The 13053-nt window shown below is 46.9% G+C and overlaps 1 protein-coding gene across 1 annotated transcript in view; it reads right to left on the bottom strand.

Moving 5' to 3' along the window:
• MAN1C1 (mannosidase alpha class 1C member 1) overlaps window positions 1-13053 on the bottom strand; it is a 72575-nt gene that overhangs the window by 44649 nt on the left and 14873 nt on the right. The window contains exon 2 of the mRNA XM_069875252.1: window positions 4414-4510. Within this exon, the coding sequence (XP_069731353.1) occupies window positions 4414-4510 (97 nt within the window). The remainder of the gene's footprint in view (window positions 1-4413; window positions 4511-13053) is intronic.

The raw sequence follows: 13053 nt of genomic DNA on the forward strand, positions 1-13053 counted from the left end.
CTGAAGGTTTCTGTATCTCAGGACAATCAACTCAGTGCTTTGTAGATGTCTCTCTGTACACACTCATGTTTGTGGTTGCTGCTTTTCTTCCCTGGCCACTTCAATCCCTTTTACCCTGGAGAGCCAAAATAGCACTATTTCCAGGCAACCGGGACCAATGACCTCCTATTTCAAAACAAACTGTCAGGACAGTGCAGGCCAAAGTCTGAGCTGAGTACACAAACACAGTCTAAGCAGCCGCTGCTTTTCCAGGAAGGGTTATCCAGCCTGTACCGACAGCCCTGCGCGCTCTGACACCAAGCAAACGAACGTGGAACAACACGGAGGGCCCTACACGAGGATGAAGTCGAAACAGCTCATGTCTTTTAGATCCAGCTGCTGTCAGATCTTTGCCAGCCAGCCCTGGTGACCTGGCTGTGTCCTAGATGTGACAGTTATCACATGGATTAACATCAGAAAAAACTACAGAGATGCACAAAATCCAGCATATGTTGAGAGAAGTGATGGCTGTGATGAGGCAATTCATAATTTCAGGTGTGATTTCAAGTGGGGAGAGAGGAAAAAGGGGGTAAGCCTAGCTAAGGATTGCTATTTTTATCCTAAAATTAATATCCTAACATGCAGTTAGGTGGTGAGAAACGACTATCTAACAGCACAGCAAGGTTCCGTATTTACTTGCTGTCACTGATTTCAGAGCAAAGTGGCTCGGGTTATTAGTCAAAGGAGGATTCTGCTACTGCCAGCACTGCACACTTCAAGGGATATCTGAAAATCAGGCTTCTTACCTTATCATCGTTAAAAGACTGTGCAATCAAACTGTAACTGACAATTCAGCTGATGCGTGAGCAGAAATAGATGCCAGCTCACTCTCCCATAGCTCGAGAAACTCTGTAAAGCTAACAGGATTTTAAAAACATTTTGTCAGAAAAATAAGTGGCGATGACAGACCCAGGGCGCGGGCAGAATAATAATTCAGCTATTGAACGTTGGATATCACAGGGACGGGTGCGTTTCAAGTGCTGCGCGACGGAACGTGGTTGCCCTCGCTCCTAGAATTCTTGCTTTGCAAACTTCAGTTAACTTAATGCTCACCCCATCAAGGACAGAAATGCCAGGGTGGGTAAGAAGGGGTTAGGAGTGGGGTAAAAAGGGTTAAACCAACTGGATCAACACTGGATGAAGATACAATAACCTGGATGAAGGCATTGTGTGCACCCTTAGCTAGTTTGCGGACTGATAGGAATGGTTGGATTCGATGAGTCGGTGGGTCTTTTCCAATCTTGCGATTCTATGATTCTGCGATACTGGGAGCAGAACACACACCTGCAGATCTCTGGCCTTCACCCTTATCCACAAGCCCAGACGTGGCACCTTTCTTATACAGCTCTCCTAAAACACGTTTCAGGCCTGATCCTAACAGTGCTCTGCAGGTCTGCCTTGAACCTGCGTAAGGGCAGAAAGAAAACTCTACAGATCATTTGGAACACCCTGCAGTCATGCAGTCACTGACAAGGGAATCTCGTGGCACAGGCTTTATCCTAACAGAGACCATCCTCCCACCCTAGCAGTGAGCTTGGCCCTTTTCCATAGCATAATTTCCATGAACAACATCCTTGCCCCATCGGAAGGCACGGGATGAGACGTTCAGCATGGCACATCTGATCACAAGCATCACAGATGAATAAATAATGCTCATGAAAGAATCGTGGCTACTGGGCTTAAGAAGAGGGTTTCAAATTACAGTGATTATAAATGATGGCAATCAGAAGGCTTCTGTACAAATAAGCTATGTCCAGAACACAGGCGAATCTTGATAGAATTGATGCCTTAGGAACAGGACGAGCTGGAAAGCATCAATCCCAAGTAGGAATGTAAGACCACGTCACCAGATGGAAGAACAAGTGAGTGGGGACACTGCCTTCCACTCTTACGAAGCGGCCTAGCCCTTACTGGGGCAACTCATATTTCTGGGAAGTAAGTATGGAAACTGTACAGATACTCTCCCAGATGTGAGCTGCTGCCTTCCAAGGCAGAGGAGAAAGGAGATTAACCAGCACGGAGATACCAGAGTTGTTCTGCCTGTGATTTTCACGCCACCAGGGCAGATGCTGGGGAGGGATGCTAGCTCAGGGCTGTTAAGAGCAGCAGAGTGCTATGTAGGAGCAGAAGGTGAATGTTTATGTTGTATTTCTACTTTGATTAGAGAGAATATTTGATAAAGAGCAGCTCCCCCGCTTCCCGCAGGGTGAGGCTGCTAAACTGAAGGCTGGGCTACCAAGTGAGCATCATATCCACAGCAGAAAAAAGTACCACCCTTCAAGAACTTGATTGCTTCTCATGTACACAAACACACTTGAAAATAGCCCCAAAGAGACTCCTTCCCTCCCACATGGAAGTAGCTGCAGAGAAATTTCAGCTTAATATTGAAACCTCCAGCCTGAAGAGTACCCGATTTGCCTCTGTTACAACCGTGGAATAAAAAGACATGGGCAGCAATCAAGAAGGCAAATGGTGACTTGTCCTGATTTCTGAAAGTCCCTGAAGACAGGAGGGACAGAGGGCTGCAGTGACAGATTGTCTAACACTTCTGCTCTTCACCAGCCACAGCTAAAAGGAGGAAAAGTCCATGAAGAGGCTGAAATGTTCCATATAGCTTCTCATCTACAATTGCCTGCAAATCCTTGTGCTCCAAAGCATCCTCCTTGAGAGTGCTCACAGGCACGCTGCAAACAAGTGTAAGCGCTGCCAATTGTTTTAGCACGATAAATGCATTTAAAAAGCTTTCAGTATTTTTGTCTGTTTACAGGCACGCTCCTTGAGGAATTTTGACAAGCTTGCCAGAATGGAAATGTTGCTAAATGCTTAGCTTAGTGTTGAAGTTAATGCAGACTCCCAAGTAAGAAATCTGTGTGTTCTTGGGGTGTTGCAAGAGGAAGGCAAAGGATGAACAATCCCAAATCGCTGCTCCTGACAAGGTGAGCCTGGGCAAGAGCAGCGGCTGCTCATCCACAGTCTGTGCCAGCACAAGGCATGCTGCCAGAACAGATTCCTCCAGCTCCCTCAGCGATCGCTAAACGCAGCTTCCATGCAGCTCGCAGTATTGCACAACCAGCTGCGAGTTAACTCTGCGGGCACTTCCACAGGAACCGGAGAGATGAGTGTCTCAGCTGGGGCAATGAAAGGACTCGATGGTAGCACCACCACGGATCACCAAGGTTTCTCCCCATGCTGTGGCTGAACTAAATGCCAGCCCTTCCTCTGCCACCTCCATCAGTTCAGAGGCCAAACCAGGCTGCTGCTTTGCAAGGTTTTGGCCGTCTGAGAAGACGTGTGATGTTATTTCCACCTTCAAACCTTCACTTCCATGCATATCTCACATGAGGCGTCTAGATGAGGCAGTACTCAGTCTCCACACAAAGCAGTATATCTTTATGTCTACTGTCTGAAAGATCACACCCAGCTCATGTCCCTGATGGAGAGAAGGGCTGAGACACCTAGAGAGTGCAAAATCAGGAATGGGAGCGTTTCTCCATACTGTACGAGTCCAACCCCTTTGCCCTGAGGAGATAAATCTCACTGATAACTTGCCCACTAAAGAACTCTACTCCACTCTAACCTGGAAGAGGAACTCTGGACTCTCCAGATAATCTCCTCTGGACAATGAGTCTTCCCCAAGGAGTGGTGGGAAACAGCTGCTAAAGCAGATTCTGCCAGCCTTTGTTCACCTTCTGTGCCCTCTCACCACAGCACAACCTGTGCAAGGACGTGCTAGAGCAGAGCAGGGAAATACTTTGACTGCAAATGTGGGAAAAGACAATTCACATCCTAAAAAGTCAACGAATATTGCACCAGAGCAGGCAGGGGAATAGCACTGAAATGATGTAAGTGGCTCACATCAAAAAATGTAATCTGCTAAAGAGTAAAATTATACAAGCCAGGAAGCACATAGTATAAACAGCCTTTAATATTGATTCACTCACTCAATATTTCATGGAATTCACATCTTGCTCAAGAGTGGAGAAACGAGAGAGAAAATGCTCAGTTTGGTCAGGTCCTGATGTCTACAAGCTTAGACAAATAGCGGCATTGTCAGGCCTGGGCTGGCTTCATGTTTTAATAAAGACACTGGTTGGTTCAGCACTGTTCTCAGACAGGTTTGGTGCTAAATGTGAACACAGAGGTGATATAGGTTGGGCACCGAGCGATGCCTGCAGGAATGAGATTCCCAGCAATGGCATAAAGGGAGGAAACCCCCTGGAGCTGCGCTGAAAGTCTCACTTCATAAAAATGGAGAGAGAAAAGAGATCAAAGCTGTTACCGATACCTCACTGCACTGCAGAGAAAGGAACTGACACGGACATGTGACCTTTAAAAAATTTAACAAAATTGCACTAAAATTGGTTCAGAACTCACCAAACATGTTACCGATGTGGCCGTTCTTTGTCAGCGGGCGCAGTTCATTTTTTCCAAGTGCATATTGTTTGTAGTTATCCCAAGCAAATTTCATCATCTGTAGAAAGAAAAATGGAATGAAAGCACTGAACAGAACTGAGGGGGTTTTGAACTTCAGCTCTGGGAAGGAATGGGAGTTTCCCAGGCCCTGCAAAACCCAGCAACCAAAGGCCCATTAATTATAAAATCTTAATTTGCACTGAACACTGATGAATGGGGCAGCATTCAGTGCTTTGCTAAAAGCTCAGCCTCACCAATCCCAGTGCAGGCCGGGGGATGATGACAGTGAGAGCAACCCAACGAAGAAGGACTTGGGGGTGTTGGTTGATTATAAGCTTGACAGGAGCCGGCAAGGTGCACTCACAGCCCAGAAAGCCAACTGTGTCCTGGGCTGCATCAAAAGAACATGGTCAGCAGGGCAAGGGAGGGGATTCTCCCCCTCTGCTCCGCTCTTGTGAGACCCCACCTGGAATCCTGTGTCCAGTTCTGGAGTCCCCAACATAAGAAAGATATGGAACTGTTGGGACAGGTCTAGAGGAGGCCACAGAGATGATCCGAGGGCTGGAGGACAGGCTGAGAGCTGGAGTTGGTCAGCCTGGAGAAGAAAAGGCTGCGGGGAGATCTTAGAGCAGCTTCCAGTACTAAAAAGGAGCTCCAGGAAAGCTGGGGAGGAGCTCTTGATCAGGGAGGGCAGGGAGAGGACAAGGGGGAATGGTTTTCAGTGGAAAGAAGGGAGATTGAGATGAGATCTCAGGAAGAAATGTTTTGCTGTGAGGGTGGGGAGGCCCTGGCCCAGGTTGCCCAGAGAACTGGTGGCTGCCCCAGCCCTGGAGGGGTTCAAGGCCAGGTTGGATGGGGCTTGGAGCCCCTGATCCAGTGGGAGGTGTCCCTGCCCATGGCAGGGGGTGGAACTGGATGGGCTTTGAGGTCCCTTGCAAATCATTCCTTGATTCTACTATCCCAACACACTGAGAGTCCACTGCTCCCCAGGGCTGTGCAAACCAAGTGGGAACTTTAGAAAGACGCCTCCATCTCTGAATTCCTCACCTTTTTGGAGGAGTTAATTGAAATGAGCTAAATACATAAGGCAAACAATGACATACCCATAAGGTCAGGGATGTTACCTTCTAAGTTTTTGCGTTTCTTTACGACAGCAACAATGGAACTTGACCAAATTGCTGAAGCCCTGCAGACTGCCCCCCCTCACAGCAGTTGCACACACAGTTTCAGCACAGCAGCTCCACTGAGGGACACAACACGTGTGATGTTGCAGTGAGCAAAGAAAGAAATTGGTCTTTGTTTAAAGATTGCACAGAAGTTTCTATTTATTACCAGAACGCCCTCATAAAAGAGGAAGATCCATGACATTTTGTTATCTTCCTGAAAACCCAAAGTGCTTTCTTAGGAGAGTCCTGGTGTTGGGCTGGGTGATGGCTGAGAAACCCCTTCCAACTCAAACAATTCCTCTTGGGACATTTGACCTGTCCTGCCTGGACTCAGCACTTGAACCTTTCCGTGAGGACTGCGAGGCAGTGGGTTTGTGCGAGTTCCAACACACACACACACATCAGCACAACTTTTCCTGTCCTCCTGCCTCTTTGGCTCCAGCTGGAAGGAAAAACTAAACCTACAACTCTTCAGCTTGGACAGACCACGACTTGTCAGCTTCTAAGGAGCGCTTGGAATAAAGCTCCCTTTTATATCCCCACAGCCGAGCTCGGAGCAGTTTCAGCCCCAGCGTCGCTGTGACCTGTACATTCTTTGATTCAATCCCTGGGAAAAAAAGTCAGATAACAAAGGAAGAAGGTGGCTTCAGAGAATCGACAATGTTCTCCACCACCGCTCAGCAAAGATAAGAGCCTTCTAAAACGCTTCACTCAATGAAGACATTTGAGAGAAAATGACAGTTTTAAAACAAATCACTCCTGCCCCTGTCTAGTGCCTGCAACATCATTTACTGCTCCGTTTCAGGCTCAGACGATGCAGGTTACTTTGGTCTGAAATTCCTGTTGTCATTTCAGCTCTTTCTTTTGTCCTTCCCTCCAGCTGCGTGTTTCACAAACCCAGCGCTGCAACCCTCCTGAATCAGCGCACGCACACAAAAAGCCACAGCACCACATTTCCACCCCTGCTTTTGAAACATTCAGCTTCCAAAGTAAAGTTTCCCAGCACTGGTCACACGGCTGAGGATAAACATTTGCTGAACTGATTGACAACACTCGGGCTCCAACACCACCAGGAGAAGGAATGTTGGACAAACAAATAAAAGTCAATTTGGGTTTAAAAACTCAGCGTGGGATGAATTAGTCACCGGAGAGCACAGCTAGGAGGTAACTAAATAGTGACCAAGGGAAAAGAATAGAAGCCTTCCACAAAATGCACTCAGATGTGCCTCAGCCAAATGATTTGGGGTGTTCAGTTCAGTTTTGATTGATCTCAGGGTTTTTCAGTGGCAGCATTACTCTCAGTGGGAAGTTCAGTGAGGGTGGGGAGGCTCTGGAACAGGTTGCCCAGAGCAGGGGCGGCTGCCCCAGCCCTGGAGGGGTTCAAGGCCAGGCTGGATGGGGCTTGGAGCCCCTGATCCCGTGGGAGGTGCCCCTGCCCATGGTTAAGGGGGTTGGAACTGGATGGGCTTTGAGGTCCCTTCCAACCCAAACCATTCCATGATTCTATGACAACAGGGTCAATCTTTGAGGAACTCTGTGACAGTACCAAGCAAAAGCTTTTCTGTCTCAGTGCCTGATCCTAAAGTTTACTGCAGGAAAGACAGGGTTTCCATAAAAACAGCTTTTCCACAGTGAGGGACAGGGCTTGGCCACTGGAAAGGAAACAGCCAGGCCATCTATTTAGTTCATTCCTACTCCAAATCAGAGCTGAGGAAGAGGACCCACCCTTCTGGCACATGATGTGCCTGGACCTGGAGAGGATGTGGAAATGACTCTGTTTTGTTGCATAAAACTCCTAACGTTGTAATTCTGAATCAGCCTCATTTTAAGCTGAGTATGAAATTTAAAGTCATTTCCTCCCCTCAGCTTTTTTAACCCCTCCACCCCAGAACATGAGAAGTTCCTTCCTCAAACCATGTGAGAAAACCAAACATCTCTGCCACACTGGGGCAAACGGCTCACTGGGATCCAGAGTACGACAACGCTTCCATCACTGACAAGAAAACTAGCTCAGGTTTCCTTATCCTACAAGGGGCATCTTCCGTCCTTCTGCCTTCTCACAAAAGGAGGGGCTGCACGAGGCCTGCTAACAACCCAAGAGCGACTGCACACAGGCCTCCCAAGTGCTATTTGAATAAATACATTTATTCTTCATTTGCCTATTCAACCATTTAAGCTGCATTTGTCACGGTGTTGCAAAAAGTTTCACTACAAAATGATTTCCTGGGCTGCTGCCTGCAGTGTCTTAAAACTCTCCCTCTCTGTTCTGTCCTGAGCCGACAATCAGGCAGACTGAGGACGGAGGAGATTGGATTTGCTGCTTCGTCAAACCAAAGGCTGTTAGCTTTCTTTTACGTGAACAAAATCTTAGAATACTTTGGGTTGGAAGGGACCTTAAAGCCCATCCAGTTCCAACCTCCTGCCATGGGCAGGGACACCTCCCACTAGAGGATTTTGCTCCCTGCTTTTAAACCCTGTATATTTAGGAGGCAGGATGCACAATGTGGTACCCCTTCATTTTCCAAGATCAAGCTTTCCTCAGTCTCTAAAGATGAGTCCAAAAGCAGCAACTGGAAAAGTTTTAAAGCCAAAAGCATCTGTGCCATTCTGCCCATTCTTGGCTTCCTGCAGCTGCCTTTCCAACCCAAATTTAGCAGAGCTACTTCCAAACCACTGAAGAGATTCATTGAGTTTCTAAAAGCAGGGACTCCACATTTATAGAAAGTACAGAGGACTGAGCTGGAGCTTCCAGAATCTTTCTCTGACAGAGGTGCTGATGCGTGGCTGAAACAGAAGGGCATGGAGCAGAGAGGTGCAAAACGGGAATCTGCACAGAGAGGTGTTTAATGCTGCTTTTTGACAAGATGCTGAGGTCAGAAGTGAATGGTTTGTGCCGTTCTAGTCATGACAGATCACAAGACACCAGCATTAATACTAGAACATTTTAGATTTGAGAAATGGCACAGAACCACAAAAATGATGGAAATAGATCCATAATTTTAGATTCTGTTCTTACCAGCTTGCCATCTGCCATCTAATAGACAATTATCTCTTTGGCCCTGAAATTCTAATCACCCTGGCTTTCAGCTGATTTATAGCAGAGACTTCCAGATTTATAATGGAGTTTGTCAGGCTGCTCTTCCTTTTCTCTCATCTGTAGGGCACTTCTTACTTTCAAGACATCCAGCCAAGTGATCAGATATTCAAATCACCTACAAATAACTGAACCGAATGCTGAAAACCTGCATTGCTGCTTTCATCATCCAGCCTGTTAACTCTTCCTGTGCTCTGCTCCATGTAGACCCAAACCAGCTCTTGCTCTCCACCCCCGTGTTTCATGCGGGGCCAGGCATGGAGTGCAATATCCTACACCGAGCTCTGTGCTGGGTCAGGGTCTCCAGCTGCATCTTTGCAGGTTCACAACACTGCAGCATCCACACTGCACAACCCCAGTGTAGAACACAGCTGAGTTAAAGCTGCTCTCAGGTTGTTTTTTTTTTATTTTACTTACTGTATGAAAATGTTTTTATTTATAAGTCAGCTTTATTACTACTCTTCTTTAATATACAAGCACTAAGTGCTTGTGTCCCTTCAAATACTGCAGCAGGAAATCATACCTGCATTTAATGCTTCCACTGATCCCAAAGTTCTCCACCTGCAAAGCCCAACAAGCTCACCCCAACAGCACCTGCACTGCTACCACAGCTTTGCCCGTTCTCTCATTTCTGCTTGCTCTTAACATGTCTTAACTTTGCAAGAATTTGTACATTTTATGCCAAATAACACAATAAAACTCACCACTCCTGAGCCAGTCAATAAAAGCACCGACAAAGCCGCTAACGCTCCCTCTCCACGCACGCTACGGGAGGGCACAGCTCCCCACGCTCTGGCAGTGCCACACAGGCTGTAATACGGGACACACTGAACGGCTGAGAATCACAATTCCTGCTCACATGTCCCGCAGTCACGGTTTTCAGAGTGCCACAGCTTCACTGGTTTTCAGGGAACTGGAGGTTATGGAAAATCAGACTTCACTGGAAAGGCAGTTGGGAAGAATTCAGAACAACAAGGCACTTAGCGAGTTCCAGATAATGAAGAAACAGGGCTCAGGATTACAACTTAACCTAGGAAGAGTTTTCACTCTGAAGAGATGGGCAAATCCAAATGTTCTTTAATGTTCGTAACAGCTAAAACACTGAAAATCCCCAGGTTCTTACACTCTTGCAAAAAGCAGAGAGAGGGAAAAAAGCCCCAGCTCCTCTTGCTATCCTTTGCCCTCCTTTTGTTACCAGGGAAGGCTTCAAACTGCTGAGCATTCCCAAACAGCTATTTGATTAGCTTTATCCATCCAAGCTGGGATAATTAGTAAATGCTTAAAAGATGAAATCTAAATATACCAACCAATCAGCCCCTTTCAAGAACTTCCAAGGAACATTACACAAAGCCATTATCCTCACACGATAACCACTTTTGTGGCTCTTTAGCCTCCCTTCTTCAACCCCCCTTCAAACATTTAACTATTAAGCTATCAAAGAAATTCCCAGTTTAGGTTTTCAAAAATAAACCCCAACCCAGCAAAACCAAGAGAGGTGTAATGTGAAGTATTCCTTTCCCTATTGTATTATCTACTGGGTTTTTCACAGCTTGAATTACCAGACAGGTTTCTCTTCCTTTCTCTGCAGTTGGGGGAAGACTGGTTACCAGACGAGGGATGGGGCAGCCACCGCTTCTCCGGGCAACCTGGGCCAGGGCGTCCTCATCCTCACAGCAAAACATTTCTTCCTCAGATCTCATCTCAATCTCCCCTCTTTCAGCTGAAAACTGTTCCCCCTCATCCTATCTCTGCACTCCCGGATCACGAGCCCCTCCCCAGCTTTCCTGGAGCCCCTTGCAGACCTGGAAGCTGCTCTAAGGTCTCCTCAGAGCCTTCTCTTCTCCAGGCTGATCAACCCCAACTCTCTCAGCCTGTCCTTGTACGGGAGGTGCTCCAGCCCTCGGATCATCTTCGTGCTCTCCTCTGGACTAGCTCCAACAGATCCATGTCTTTCCTGGATAAGCCACTTATGCTTGGGATAATGGATGGCATTTTTACCTGATCAGACTTGCATACACGTGTATAATTCAAGATTGACTGCGGGAAAGGTAATGAAGCAGTACTGTGTTTGTTATATATTGCTGTTTTAAATATTATCACATGGGGATATAAATATCCATGCAAACACCCTAGCAGAATGTTCTAAAAAGGCTAGAATTTCTTTGAAAATCTTTAAGAAAAAGCTGAGCAACTTCCTAGAGCACTTCTCTGGGACATGGCCTTTAGAAATGGTTTTACGTAACAGTAAAATAATAACAGAAAAGCTGCCTGTTAACTCCCGTTGATTGAAAGGTTCCATTTAGGCAGACGCTAATATCCATGGGCTTTTACTTCATGGCTTTAAAAGCCTGTAACGTGCAGAACAGACAGTGCTTCTGCACAAGAAAGACGTTTCCAAGCAACCCACAGCAACGGACACCAACATTGATAATCCATTCTAAAGTAATTACATTTTATAATTAAAGATCACAGTAAATCCAATAGATCCCAACAGGAACTTCAGCAATTTAGAGACGCACCAGCTAACCTGCCTGTTTATAGCACCGGAGTTCGCTTCCACCTCTGAATAAAACATTAATTGAGCTGCAGAGTTTCATTCCTCAGGCCTTCAAACCTGATAACCATTACAGCCTCACCTTGGTGTTCATCTAACACTACCTCATTTCTCTAACTTGATTTCAAGTATCCTTCTTTTAACTGACACACGGGGCTGACTGCACGTAAAACCGGAGTATGTTGCCACCCAATGAAGGCCCTGGCAAAAACAAGTGAACAACCCCTTCATTCCAAAAGGACAGGGGTTTCTGAACATTAGGAAAAAAATTTTCATGGAAAGGGTCACTGGGCACTGGCAGGGGCTGCCCAGAGAGGGGGTTGAGTCACCTTCCCTGGAGGGGTTTAAGGGACGGGTGGATGAGGTGCTAAGGGACATGGTTTCATGATTGATGGGAACGGTTGGACTCGATGATCCAGTGGGTCTCTTCCAACCTGGTGATTCTATGATTCTGCTCTGCTTTCATTCCTGACCCTTCTCACACACCCATCGGGAAACCTCCACTTCTGTGTCCTCAGTTTCTCCACCTACAGCGCAGCCTCTTCTCCTGAGAGCACTGCGCAGGGAAATAACCCAAGTGTATCTGACAGTGTGGGGTGAGTTCACTCGGGGAATTCATGCTCAATATCCTTTTGCCCGATGACCCTGCAGAGCCAGAATGATTTTGCACGAGATGGCAGTGGCAGACTCAGGGTCAAACCTCACCAACTCTCTACAGGCACCCGGCGTCAGTGATGACTTCATTTGGCAGCGAGAAGCGTGCGTAACCGGGCAAGGTCCATGCCTCAGGAGGGCATGAATCACTCTGCTGCAGCTGCACCAGCCCAGCACCGCACCTCTTCGCCAAGGAGATCTGTGGGAGCGAGCGCTGGGATTATACGCACATCATCACGGGGCAGGAGGTGGATCAGCCTCCCAGCTAACAACAAACTGAATCCTGTTGCAAACCCACTTCCCCAGAAGCGAATTTCTGCAAATACACCCTTGGGAATCATGGTCAAAGCTGAGGAAAAGCCTCAGCTCTTGACAGCCACTTTTGCCACTGTGCTACTCGATTTATCTTCAAACACAAGATGTTTCTATACCCAAAGCACCAGCTCAGGTACTCAACCCCTCCCATGCGCTCCAGTTCTTCATAACAGATTCTAAACCAAAATTTCAAACCTTGTCAGCCTACGGTATGTAAATCCATCAGCTGATTGCTCAGTGTTAGATGGTAGATAGAGAGCATGAATTGCTTGCACAGGTCGCTTTATCTGGAGGTTAATCCAACCGGATAATTCAAGCAGTAGGTGAGTGGGGCTTTGCTTTGGATTTTTCTGGCAGTCTTGGCAGTTTGTTTTCAAACTTACATGGGTGTTTTTATGGAATTAGTTACCATCACAGCACACCCTCTCTTGCACAACAGCCTAGGACACAGCAGGTCATTGCTCTGAAAACTCATCGCCACCAGTGGAAGCAATGGAAGAATTCATTATGAATCTAGAAGAAATCTCCTTCTATCACACAGCCACAAGTTGCAGTAAAAAATAAAAAGTTTCAACTCCTGCTCGCTGTTCCCAGACAGACGGGCCAGCTGAGTGAAGGGGAGCTACTCTGCTCAGATCTGCAGAGGTAAGCACTCTCTCTCCACCGTGATCAGGGGAAAAGAGGACCAGAAGTCTGATTTGCACCAGGGGAAGAGGAAAAAAAACCCAGCCTGGAGCAATCCAAGGTCGTTAGTGTTAGTGACAAGGACAGAAATAGAACTCAAGATCTTCTCTTCCTGACTCACAGCCCCTGCTAGG

This window comes from Phaenicophaeus curvirostris, chromosome 23 (genome assembly GCF_032191515.1).
Source record: "Phaenicophaeus curvirostris isolate KB17595 chromosome 23, BPBGC_Pcur_1.0, whole genome shotgun sequence".
NCBI classification, from domain to species: Eukaryota; Metazoa; Chordata; class Aves; order Cuculiformes; family Cuculidae; genus Phaenicophaeus; species Phaenicophaeus curvirostris.